The sequence below is a fragment of the Arachis ipaensis genome, chromosome B06 (assembly GCF_000816755.2).
Source record: "Arachis ipaensis cultivar K30076 chromosome B06, Araip1.1, whole genome shotgun sequence".
NCBI lineage: Eukaryota > Viridiplantae > Streptophyta > Magnoliopsida > Fabales > Fabaceae > Arachis > Arachis ipaensis.
In genome coordinates, this window is record NC_029790.2 from 131470567 (window position 1) to 131484226 (window position 13660).

The 13660-nt window shown below is 33.0% G+C and overlaps 3 protein-coding genes across 4 annotated transcripts in view; 2 read left to right on the forward strand and 1 right to left on the reverse strand.

Annotated features, from left to right (window-relative positions):
• Window positions 1-13660, forward strand: part of LOC107605410 (U-box domain-containing protein 7) — a 34495-nt gene that overhangs the window by 3222 nt on the left and 17613 nt on the right. The window contains exon 3 of one of the 2 annotated variants that reach the window (XM_016307290.2): window positions 266-587. The exons of the other annotated variant lie outside the window; for it this stretch is intronic. The gene's annotated coding sequence lies outside the window, so the exon portion shown is untranslated. Of the gene's footprint in view, window positions 1-265; window positions 588-13660 lie in introns of those variants that run through there. 2 annotated transcript variants of the gene reach the window in all.
• Window positions 5247-6683, forward strand: LOC107647667. The gene has a single exon (XM_016351723.1). The coding sequence runs from the start codon at window positions 5247-5249 to the stop codon at window positions 6681-6683; it is 1437 nt and encodes a 478-aa protein (XP_016207209.1).
• LOC107605411 (stromal cell-derived factor 2-like protein) lies at window positions 9712-12035 on the reverse strand. The gene is made up of 5 exons (XM_016307292.2): window positions 11908-12035; window positions 11134-11280; window positions 10534-10674; window positions 10211-10260; window positions 9712-10113 (listed from the first exon to the last, which is right to left on the reverse strand). Exons 1-5 carry the CDS (start codon window positions 11992-11994, stop codon window positions 9915-9917), a joined length of 624 nt encoding a protein of 207 aa, XP_016162778.1. The 5' UTR covers window positions 11995-12035; the 3' UTR covers window positions 9712-9914.

Below are 13660 nucleotides of genomic sequence, written 5' to 3' on the forward strand. Positions count from 1 at the left end.
TTTCAATAAATGTAAAATAAATTCATTGAAAATTTAATTTTTTTTTTTGTATTTCTAGTAAAAGAATGTTCATTTTGTAATTTTAACATATACTCTTAGCACATAAGATAGCAAAATTCAATATTAAATATATAAATGTGTTGAAATCTTGGAAAAAAGAGTAATGATATAGCCATCTAGTAATTATTCAAATAGTTTAATGCCATATGAATAAGTTTACTGAAGTGTAGTATATAATATATATTTCTTTTTCAACTATTCGCAGATCCATATGTGATGGAAGAGAGGGTTACAACTTAGATCTGGTTTGAGTGCATGGCTGAGCTGTTGTTGCAAATAAGTATGTATGGCATTTTGTCCCCACTATGTAAATGTTAGGTGATGGTCCTTGTGGGGTTCTCATTTTGTAATGCTATCTTCTAATATTTGGTTTTAATTTTGTTGACTTTTTGGTGTAAATATTCTTATGTTAATCTAGTTATTGGTTTCATAAAATTAATTAATTAGGCCACTCTTCCCATCATGTGCTACACTACACTGCCTCTTGAGGGTTGATTTTCTTTAATTTTTCCGGTATTGCGGTTTCAAAGGGTTGTCTTTTATATTACTATATTAGCAATATTTCCATGTTTTTAAAGCATATTTAAAACATTTTTTTAGCATGCACAATATAACACTTTTTTTCCCCATATTTGTCTCAAACAGTTCAAAAATGATTTAATGTTATTCCATTTTAACTCAATTGAAAATTACTAATAAAGATATTGCCATAAATATTGTATGCGACGAATTCTTAGAATATTTTTAACTTTTTACCATGAATAAATATAAAAAATAGTTAAAAATAATGAATTTAAAATAGAAAAATAAAAAATTAATTCATGACAGATTTAGCATATTATGATCATGTTTTCCATTCCACGTCATTATCAAATTCTTATATCTTTCTATAAGATCCTTTTTTTCCCTACTAATTTGAAGAAAAAAAATTAGTTTAAAAAAAGATACATACATATTCATTAGTACCTTGATAGAATTAAAAGTGAGAATAATATTTAGTCTTTTTAAAAACGTTTGAAATACAAATAGAATTAAAAAATATTAACAAGATGAGAATAATATTTAGTCTTTTTAAAAACGTTTGAAATACAAATAGAATTAAAAAATATTAGCAAGATTGATATTTATTAAAATATTTGAGAAAAAATATTATTTATATTTCTTTTTAAAAAATACCATCTCTGTCCAATAGCATTTATACGAGATATTTTTTATATGAAAATATATAGGTGTCTTTAATCTAATCAATTGTTTAAGAATGGCTTCTAAGTATTTTTAAATTGATAAATTAACTTTAGCAGTTTCTTAACCACACACATCTTAAAAGTAATACTGATACTTTATAATTTTACAGGGTGCCATAGTAATTTCATAAACATATAATGTATATAAATTCTGGAAAAGCAGGCGTCAATTAGTGGTTGGCACTATAGTGAATTTCCTGATTCGGTGGCAACAAATTTGAGAATTTGCGTTGAAACTTTAGAGAAAATGATGTGAAGACTAGTTCGTACAAAAAAGATGTTGTACGTGTGTTTTTATAATAATTAATTGCATATCCTTTTCTTAACAAAGGGTTATTCCAAACAATCATAATGAGTATATAAATAGTAATTAATTACACAAAGTTTTCAACCTAAATTATCTTGAAGTAAACCACTAATTGCCTTTGCAATTAAATTAACATGATGTCACCCATTTCAAGCTTCATGCCAAAGCCAATAAATTAGACAAAGGCAATTTTTCTTTGTCAAACTGCACTATAGTCTATATATAACTTCATTCACATGCTGCTAAATGAAAAAATTGCATTATAAAGCAATGTTGTTGGGGAAGAAAAATGAAATGAAAGTTTTAAATAATTCAGTGCTTGTGTATGATGATGCTATACATACATCATACATGTCATATTTAGGGTAATCTGAATATGTGGGGACTTTGATAAATGAGAAATGATCTTATGAAAATCTACACATAAATGTGTGCATCATAAATTGCATAGTACCATGACATTAGCAGCGTATCCCCACGAAAATTATTGTGAAGATGGGGCCACCAGTGTCTAAGAAAATTTTCTGAAATAAACAAAAGATATAGGTTAAAATTATAACAATTAAAATTTTTTTATTAAAAATACAAAAAAATTTAATTTTTTTTACTAATAATAAATTTATTATATATTTTTACGACATATATTAGCTAAATTTATAAATAAATAAATAAATAAATTGAGTTTGATTCTCTCTTTAGGTTTATGTATTATCTTTGCAGAGCCTGTCCCAATCACTACTATAAATTGACCTAAGTCAATGATTTGTGGCACTATTATAATTTATTGTAAAAGTGTTGAACTATATGATTAGTTTTAATTTTTCCCTTAATTTCCCTTTCTCAAACTTCAAAGTAAAATGTTAGTAGTATATGATATCTGTGGTCAGTGGTCTCAATAGACACAAATGATTACACTTTCTCTTTTATTCTTTTGGTAAAGTGTGGGGATTTCATTAAAATCACATCATTGCTCTTTGCACATGCAATTGTTATAAAATAAAAAGCATCAACAAAATGAAGCAAACAAAGAGGAAATCAAGGTAAAGACAATTGTTGGACAACTAATTAAATGTTTCTTGTGTCCAGTTAAAAATAAAAGTAAAAAAGTAAAAACCTGCAAAGGCAAAATATATAATGGGCACGCCTTTAATAGAAAAGGTTACATAATTGTTATATATGGTACCACATTCCATAATTAATAATGTTTTCTTTGCAGATTTTAGAGGCCCTACATCAAAAGGGTATGTGGGATAACTTTGTTAATTCATATATAGTATAGAAAAATTTTCAAGTGTACTGTCATACCGGTGTTTCAGTTATTTTTAACCGTTGATCTTAATTATAAAAAATATATATAATATATATAATTAAGATCAACGATTAAAAATCACTAATACACCGGTATAACGGTATACTTAAAAATCTTCCTATAGTATAGTATAGTATAGTATATAATGACCCTAAAACAATTGATGTTACTGATATACCCTTGAATCATAATGTTACATTTTGCACAAACAAAAATGGTATTAAAGATTGGATCTATTCCTCATTTTGATATCAAATAATAATTGTACACATTCAAAATTTTGTATTTTCACAAATAATTATTTGGATAAACTCTCAAAAATACACCCGAATAATTTATTCGAATTTTATTATCGATAAAAAATTAATTTTTATGTTTTTTTTTAAATATTATTAGTTGTTGACAAAAAAATCACAAAAAATATATACTTAGCGAAAAATTACTAAATTTTAAGAATAAAAATATCTCATTTTTCTAATCATACTTGCAAAAATGTATCAAAAATTTAATTTTTAGAATATTTTTTAAGAATATATATTTAATGTTGAGTATTTTTGTCATATTTTTAAATTATTTGACAATATTTTTGTCGATAATAAAATTTGAGTACTTTTTTGTCAATAACAATTATTCGAGTGTATTTTTAGTAGTTTTTCCTAATTGTTTATTTAAAAATGTTGAGGATATTATTAATACTTCTTACTCCATGACTCATTTCTACATTAACAAATTTGTATACCATTCAACATATGGGATATATAGTTATTAACTATCATTTCATATACATTCTCTTACATCTAGTTAGACACTATTTTGATATTAATAGCTTTAATAATTAATATGTGTTATTTTATTAATTAATTAAAAGAAATTAAAATGTATAAACAGTGTTACTGTTTTGTGAACATTTAATATCTAGTATATATAGAGTTAGAAGGGACTGAGGGAGTAGTTGAAAGTTACATGAGTTGTCGTTGTAGGAGTAGTTTGATGTGCTTGTCCTTCTAAGAACAACACAACGAAATACATGTGGTAAAACAAAAAAGTTGAGGCCAAAATCTGACCAAAATTTTCGAAAGTGGACCATTATTATCATGCATAGATGATACATGAATCTATACTATACATATACAACACATTAAATGATCCGTATTATTTGGTGTTTCGTAATAAATATACAAATCGGATAATTTCCATTTATTCACTAATTACTAAATATATATGTTTACTAGGAATAATGAGTTGTTAGTCGACAAATTTATAGCTAACCTATTTCTACTATTTTATATATATTAGGGAAAATAATTAGATTATTCTTTTATCATTAATTTTTAAGTTAATAGTTGGTTGGAAAGGTTTTTGTTGAAAAAAAAAAATCTTACTCTCACTTCTTTGAATATTATTTTTTTTCCTTTTTATAACACTATTTTTTGAGTTTATATATTGATTAATTATTATAATACATTTTGGAGCATGGGCATTTGCTAGGTTAGGGAATAGGGATATAATCCGCACTCTCAAGTTAAATTTTTGTCGTCATTTCAATTTTTAGATATTTCTATAAAAGCTCACATTTGCAGGTTTTTGTTGTCATTTTCAATCTTACATATTATGTTGTTCTAATTAGTATTTAATATACTAGCTTACAATTTAGCCTTTGATACTACTATTTATCTTAACAAATATATGAGAATTTGAACTCCTAGCTATCAATAATAATGAGGGTTTTTTACTTAAATAAATTAAATGCATTTCAAAATTATCCAATTTTCCTGAATCAGATTCTGCAACGTGATTATCCTTTTTGTATTATTATATAAATCGTCCCAGGGTGCAAAGGATTATATAAGACGTAAATTATCTTACCCTAGGACGATTAATGAATGAATTTGTGATGCAAAATAAGAGTAAATCGTGGCAGGACTTCTTGGGTTAGTAGTTGAGCATAAATCGTCCCAGGGTAGTAGGTTTTACGAGTTAATGGGCTAAACCAAACTGGGCTGCCACGATTTATGTGTTTTTTCGGACCCTCAGGACCCTGGGATGATTTATGTGTTACTCTGTAACACTCAAAGGGCTGGGACGATTTATGGCCAAGTAATAACCCTAAGGACTCAAGCACGATTTATGCAGCCAGAAACTCTATAAATAAACGAGTTTCAAACAGACGAGCCACACAAAACATATGTTGAGGTTGTGAGAGATGGCAGAGAGTATTTTCTTGTTAGTGCATCACCGGGGAAAAATAGATGAAAACACAAGTGAGGGTGTAACTTTTTCTAGCAAAAAGCAGATAGGTGTGTTTATTACTCCGTCGACGACGTTGATGGATCTGCATAGTAGTATATTAGAGAAGGCTGGAAATTGTGGCAAGAAGCGCGTGAAGCAATTATTTTTTCGTATTCCGATATCGTTGAAGCCAGGTTATGTTAAGTTTGGGAAGTACGCGATGTTGGGTGATGACGACATGCGAGTTATATTTCATAGTCAATCAAGATTTCCCGACTTAGGCGCGCTGGAGTTGTTTGTCAGAATGGTTGACGTGGAGGGCAGTAGCGGGGGGACTGCTCCGAATCTGCCCACTGGCATCATAGAAGGAACTTCCACCGCCGTTCCAACAAGGCAACCGGCGACTCCACTTGTTTTGTTCCCATCTTTTGCTGCTGATTTGCCTGTCTCGGGTGATGACTTGGGTGATGGGCGTAGCTTCGGCCAGCTTGCAGCTGCGATGGGAGCTGATCCTGTAGTGGACGGTGCACCCGCACTCATGGAGGTAAGAGAGAGAGATCCGTTTGTGGAGGCTATAGGTGATGATGGGTCAGATTCAGAGCCACCAATTATTGGTGACGAGAGCGACGCTGACGAGGACACCGCAGTTGCCGTGGGAGCTCAAACCCATGGTAGCAGTGGAACGCAGCAGTACCCTCGACACTTTACCACATTGAACCTTGAAGCAATGAACCCGGCCGCAAACTTAGATCAGCATCACCCGGTGATTCACGGAGAAAGGCCTAGCGTGATTGGCATGGACGAGTTTGAGGTTGGGCAAAGGTTTGAAACAAAAGAGGAAGCTGTACTGACAATAAAGAGTTATAATATTCGGCGGGGAGTCGAGTATAAAGTGTTTGAGTCCGACCAGTTGAAGTATCATGGGAAGTGTGTCAAGTTCGGGAATGGTTGTAATTGGCTGATCCGTGTCACTATGAGACAGAGAAAAGGCTACTGGGAAGTTAGAAAGTACAATGGACCACACACGTATCTAGCAACGGAGATATCAATGGATTACAGGCAGCTCGATTACCATGTCATATGTGCCTCGATTTTATCATTGGTGATGGCTGATGCATCGGTGTCGGTTAAGGTGTTACAGAATGCGGTGTCATCGAAGTTTGGGTTCAAGCCAAGCTACAGGAAGGTTTGGATGGACAAGCAGAAGGCAATTGCGCAGATATATGGAGATTGGGGGGAGTCTTATAACCACATACCACGGTGGATCATGGGGGTTCAGTTGTATATGCCAGGTACGATTGCGCTTTTGCGTACTTCGCCAGTGAGGATAGGTAATACCGTTGATGCGTCAACGGTTTTCTTTCATCGACTATTTTGGACGTTTCCTCCATGCATTGAGGCATTTAAGTATTGCAAGCCACTTATATCCATTGATGGGACCCATTTGTATGGGAAGTATGGCGGCACTCTGCTAATGGCTATTGCCCAAGATGGAAACTCGAACATTCTTCCAGTGAGTTTACATTCGTGGTAAACCTTTGTTAACGTGATCTATATGTATTTCAATTCGGTTGTTTTTAATTTTCGTTGACTTTGCTTTTTGTTTGGACTTATACTTATTTTCTATTACCTCATGCTAGTGACACGCGAACTTTATATATACGAATTGAAGGAACACAAACATATACCGAATGGAAAGATACAAAACCATAAAGTAGCATAAACTTGTACCAAGCACAAACATGTCCCCAAACGTAAAGATAAAAAACAATGAACAAGCATCAACCTAGACGAAATAAAAATAACAACTCTAAAAACAACAACAGTCCAATAACTAACACATGTGTGAACCAGTGCCACACTTTGCCGGCTTGATCACGCGCTTCCTCCGTTGTGTGACTGGGACAAACGCATCCGGGGGCTTGCTATCAGCGGCATCTGCAGGCTCCGGCTCAACAGGCGGTGGGTGTTGTCTCAGACCCCCAATGGCGGATGCCGGAGTGCCTCCCAAGGCAAATTCGCCTCCGTGATAACCAGTCGGCACCTCATTCAAGTCGACGTTGAGGTCCACCGCAACACCATCAAACTGTGGCCTGTAATCACCAGTTGGGCTCCCAAACTGGGCAAAATCTGCAAAGAACTTTGAACCAGCACCAAATACCTGCTCCATCTGGTTTGGGCTGCCGAAATCGGAGAACAGCGTGGCCGCATCAGCCTAGACACCCCCACTCCCACCCTCAGTAGTACAATGGAATAAAGTGCCCTCAACCCCTACAACACCTGCATCAACTTGATGCCCAGTAACATGCCCTCCGGAGGTACTACCACCTCCACGTGCTGACCCACCTCCTCCTCCACTGTCTCCTCCCCCACTGCCACCACCCCAACCCCAAACAGCTCCGCTAGCACTCAGTTGTATATGCCAGGTACGATTGCGCTTTTGCGTACTTCGCCAGTGAGGATAGGTAATACCGTTGATGCGTCAACGGTTTTCTTTCATCGACTATTTTGGACGTTTCCTCCATGCATTGAGGCATTTAAGTATTGCAAGCCACTTATATCCATTGATGGGACCCATTTGTATGGGAAGTATGGCGGCACTCTGCTAATGGCTATTGCCCAAGATGGAAACTCGAACATTCTTCCAGTGGCTTTCGGGTTAGTTGAAGGCGAAAACACGGATTCATGGAAGTTTTTCCTCACTAATCTCCGCCAGCATGTCACCCCTCAGCCAGGCATTTTAGTCATCTCTGATCGGCACAATGCCATCAAGGCTGCCTTGCTAGCAGAGGACGGTGGATGGCTCCCACCGTCGGCATACCGGGCATTTTGTGTGCGACACATCGCGTCTAACTTCGCACTGTCATACAAGTGAGCATCCATAAGTGAGCTTATAAAATACGATACAAACATGTGCATGACAATGATTATACATCAAAATCATATACCTCGCAGCAAGCGGCCAGAGAATAGCATCAAACCCTCTAGGCCTGAATGCCGGGAAACGCCAAAATATCCAGGATTGTAGTAGTGACAGCGGTCCAGCGAGGTTCTTTACATTCCGATTCGCAACCCTACAGAGACATCTGTATAACCAAGACAAGGTGGCCGAAGCCCAGCTGTACTTGTCGAGTCCATCGAGGTCTGCAACATACGGGAGCCACCGTAAGTGTACCCTGGCACCAGACTTATCCGTGAACAGCGCGGTGGACAACAATATCATGATATAACCCCGTGCATAGATCTGTACCGTCTCCTCTGACGCATGACCGGGCAGAACTCTAAACTTGTTCTGGAACCAAGAAAAAGAAACTGTGAAGTCATCGATGCAGTCCTCCGGTGGGAGTTCACCAAATAGCTCTCCAAACCACACCCATGCAGGCTTGCCACCCTCCATCAATTGCTCGAAGTCACTGAGGCACCCACTCACTGCATGACCGTCAATTGGAAGGCCAAACTGGTATGCCACATCTTGTAGTGTTACGGTATAAGATGACTCGTGCTTGAGTCCTTAGGGTTATTACTTGGCCATAAATCGTCCCAGCCCTTTGAGTGTTACAGAGTAACACATAAATCGTCCCAGGGTCCTGAGGGTCTGAAAAAACACATAAATCGTGGCAGCTCAGTTTGGTTTAGCCCATTAACTCGTAAAACCTACTACCCTGGGACGATTTATGCTCAACTACTAACCCAAGAAGCCCTGCCACGATTTACTCTTATTTTGCATCACAAATTCATTCATTAATCGTCCTAGGGTGAGATGATTTACGTTTTATATAATCCTTTGCACCCTGGGACGTTTTATATAATAATACAAAAAGGATAATCACATTGCAGAATCTGATTCAGGGGAATTGGATAATTTTGAAATGCATTTAATTTATTTAAGTAAAAAACCCTAATAATGAAAAATGGTAACCTTAATCATCAACTTGGAATAGTTGGCGCTTCTTTCTGTTAATTAGTCAAGTGACACTGGCTCTAGCTTTATCAGAAAAAGGAAAAGAAAAGGAAAAAAGAGAATACTCTCCTAGTTACTAGTTAGGGAGAATTATCTCTTTTAAAAGAGGAAATTATTATTTTTTACTACAAAAAATTAAGATGTTGGACAATTGTATTCATGAAAATATACATTATTCAATACTCATGAAAGATTGAGTAGTTTAATAAAATTACCTAATGCATAAACTATCTGTTTTGTATAATTTTATTGAATTAATCCAATTTTCTTTAATGAATATGAAGTTAATTTATATTTTTAATTATTTAAATTGTCAACATTCAAATATTTGAAGACAGTTATCTTATACTTTACAAGACTTAAGTATGACCCAAAAAAAAATTTATAAAATGGGATATTACATTTTACAAAATCAGTTGAAATAAAAAAAAATCATTTTTCATCCTACACGGCTACGGGTGGCAAGTGGGGACCGCCCCGCCCTGCCCCGCCAGAAGCCCGTCCTTTGGTGGGCTGGTCCGTCCCGTCCCGCCTAGTGAGTACCAAAAACAAACAGCAGAACATTTCATGTCCTCAAAAAAAAAAAAAAAGGAGCATAAAATTTTGTTGTTGAACTAAATATACAAGTCCCAAGAGCTTCACATTTAAATTAACTTTCCATTTAACCAGCATAAGATTGATTTGTTGACAAAGAGTAGTCCCTCGACAATTCATAATTACACTAGTACCGAAAAGATTAGAGTGTTTCATTTTAGTGTTAAGCGAATAACTACTTTGTTAAGTAGAAGCAATACCATAAGATAATTATGAAGGCATGTACACTAATAAGAAATTTTTTCCATGGAAGAAAACATTCTTAATTATTGTTACCTCATGGTGTCCCCCAACAATTCTTGATGAGTATGTCATATCATGACTATGTAGATAGCCTCCAGTTTCCAAATGTTGAAGCCGAATCTTCTGATCTTGTTTCCAATTCTTCCCACTTCCTTCTATTAGAAGCCTAAAGAAAAACAAAGTGAAATACTTATAATTTATGAAGCATCTTAGAGAATGTTGAGATCTAAATATTCTCACAAAGATAAAATTTAATGTCTCACTTCCAATTGTCTCCTTTGTCCGATTCAGAATCGTCTCCATAGCAACTCACCTATATGTGCAGTTCCACTTGAAAAATATTAGAAAATAAATTAAAGAGACTTGTTCCTTTGCAAATTGCATCAATGATGAAAACTATTTAGATAATAATCACTCATTCTATTCCATAAATAAGCCATTTTAACTTTTCTGGTATATTTATTTATAACTCAATATATCAAAATATAAATTGTGTCTGAATACATTAATCTATAAAAGTAATAGAAGTATTAATAGACTCCTTATGAAAATACCAAAAGAAGAGAGTAATTAATGAACAACTAACCTCAAGATTGTTTGAAATTGGAGAAGCATGCATATGGCTGTGAAGCCATTTTCTTGTTCCCAAATGCTGCAATCTAATAATTGTTCCACTTTTAATGGTATCACCTTGTTTGGCAGAACTCCCTTTTTCAGGCCTAACAATCTGCAACAAAATGTCAATACCATGTAGTTTTTGAGAACTCCAACAACTACTATTCCATCATGTTATTTAGTAATGAAGAAAAATCTTAAATTAGAAAAAATGTTATTATGACCATTAAGTTTCAATGCATATGTCTACCAACAAAAGAGGTTATTAGGTGTTCAATAGAAAACAAGAAATTGCCATAAAGTACCATTCAGAATTTTTCACATGTATACATCATACAAATACAAAGACAATATATTCTAAGTCTGATATTTTGTCCATTAAAAAATAAGAATAGTGAAACACAATTCTTTTATCTTGTCTTTGTTTCATGTTTTTGTATTTTCTTACATGAACAGACTCTCTGTACAGAGTCTTAAAGAATTGGATTAGCCACTATCAGAAAAAGGTTAAATTAGATAGCATAATTCAATTTTAATAAATAAAAACAAAAAGGAAAGAAGTGATACTAACCCAGTAGCTATTGGAATCATCGACAGTGGGGATACCAGTAACCGATTGTTGTCCACTGCCAGAACCATATGGAACATCTTGAGAATGCAAACGACATTTTGTCTTCTCATGCATCAGCTTCAGAACACTTCCATATGTTACCAGCACCTATATACAATATATGCTAACATCAAATTAATCTTTTACATTAGATTTTATAAAGTAACAATGAAGGCTTTATAATTATGCTATGTATATGCTAAATAGAGCATAGCAGCTAACAATATTGAGTGATGTGACACAATAATTTTGTAGTTGCAGTCACCACAACTCTAATTCACACAACAAGACTGCAATTCCTAACTGCTAATTCAGAACTTTCAAGGAACAAATCCGCAATAAGTTACAACAAATAACAAAGGTGGCAATGAATCCAATCCATTTCAAGTTACAATAAATGGCAGGGTAATCAGATACAAACCATCGCACATTATGCAGGGTATGAGAAAAAGTCGCATCCAAAAGTGTATAATATTGGAATTTAAAACCCTAATCACAATTATAGTAATAGCCTTCATAACGCAAAAGTCCCTACACTGGCTGAAGATAAGGATCAATCATAGCATCACGTATATTATCAGGAGTAACATGTTTTCAGTATCAATTAACTACCTTATCATTAATAAGAAGTAAGATTACGCATTTATAAAGTTAATATATATAAACACCTTATGGAGGATATATAGCAATTATATGTAAAGAAAGAAAGAGAAAAATAATGGATTGAATTGAAACCTCGGAGGGACTTTCAGAGGAAGGAGGAGATTTGGCGGAAGAAGAATGAAGGAGAAGAGTGAAGAAGATAAACAAGGCCAAAGCCATGAAATTGAATAAGAATAAGAATGAGAAACGCAATATAATTATTTATGAAAAATTCATGTTATTTAGTTCGTTGCATGATCTATAATTCTATATAATACAGTTGATCACTTCAGTACAGGAAATTAGGAATATATCCATAAAACACTTATTTTCAGTTAAATTCTAATATTAAACCTATTTGTAGGGCATTTTTTTCCCTCCAACAATTCAATTAGAATTGCAAATGGGAGAATATAATATATTTAAAATTAAATAAAAATATTTTATTTAAAAAATTATTTTTTTAACTAGAAAAATAATCCAAACCAACACTAAAAGTTGTTGGCCAAATGTCAGGGTTTCTGAAATATAAAGGTTTGGTTTGATAAAATTTTTATTTCTTAAAAGTAGCTTATGAAAGTTGTTTTTTAAAAGTTAGCTTTTTAAAAATTGCCGTATCTGTGTTTGGTAAAATCAAACTAAAAAAAATTACTTTCAATATGCATAAACACCGTAATTATATTTGATAAAATAATTTTTAAAAGTAAAAGGATCATAATAGATGTATTCATAATAAAGAATAATTCTTTTTTTTAGTGCTAATAATTAATAAGGATAAATTTGGATATTTATTATTGTATAGGATTATATTAGACTTTTTAATTTTGATAAATATAAGTCAACTTTAAAAAATTTTCGTACTTTTAAAAGCTACAAGGCTCAGGATTTGGTGGTCCAGGAACCTTTGGACCATTTAGTGGTCCAAGTAGAAAACATGTTTTTGGAATTTTTTTTATCAATTGCTACGTAGTCTTTGAACTAATTTTAATTACAAATCAACCCCATATATTTTATTTAATTATAAAAATAGTTTTTTATTTTATAAATTATTATTTTATCAATTATCTATTATATTTATTAACAATCAAATAAAAAAATAACAACCAATTATATCCTCCATTCATCCTAATAATTCCAATTGATTAAAAAATTAACTTTGATCTCGTTACGTTCGTCCATGGCTTCCAAATCGTGTTTCCTTAAAATTCAATCGATTGGTAATGGAATATCCATCTACTCAATCAATTGGTAATGTTCTCATTTTTCAGAATTCTGTAGGATTTTTCACAATTTATTCTATTCTACTTTCATAAATCACAAATAGGTTGTACAAATCCTCATTAATCCAATTTTTTTTTCAATCACCATGGATCAAGATCTTATTATCTTCTTGCACCAATATCAATGTATTAACATAAAAACAATTTTTATCACTTAATTTAAATCATTGATCCTGTAGTTTGGTCTAGTTTGGACGAAGAAAATGTATTTCTACTAGTATTAATTAAATTCGTGATACTACATGAGGAAATTATTTTGGTTTTTTATAATTAAATAAAATATATGGGGTTAATTTGTAATTAAAATTAGTTCAAAGACTACGTAGTAATTGATAAAAAACTCCAAAAACATGTTTTTTATTTGGACCACTAAGTGGTCCAAAGGTTCCTGAACCACCGAATCCTGTGTCAAGCTACAATAATAAGTACACGAACTTTTAATTTACCAAATACAAAACGAGATGCTTTTGTTTTTGAAAAGTAAAGATTCTATCCAAAAAATTTTATCAAACCAAGACTTAGTTTGGTAAAGTTTTTATTTTTTAAAAAATGTAGTATTTATATTT

Excerpts from the sequence above, each read along its gene's own strand:
- LOC107605411 (XM_016307292.2), bottom strand. The coding sequence starts at position 11,994 with ATGGCTTTGGCCTTGTTTATCTTCTTCACTCTTCTCCTTCATTCTTCT. Across the intron at positions 10,261-10,533 it reads CAATTTCAAACAATCTTGAG|GTGAGTTGCTATGGAGACGA; the intron begins GTTAGTTGTTCA and ends CTGCACATATAG. Across the intron at positions 10,114-10,210 it reads GACAAAGGAGACAATTGGAA|GCTTCTAATAGAAGGAAGTG; the intron begins GTGAGACATTAA and ends GTTTTTCTTTAG.
- LOC107647667 (XM_016351723.1), top strand. The coding sequence starts at position 5,247 with ATGGATCTGCATAGTAGTATATTAGAGAAGGCTGGAAATTGTGGCAAG.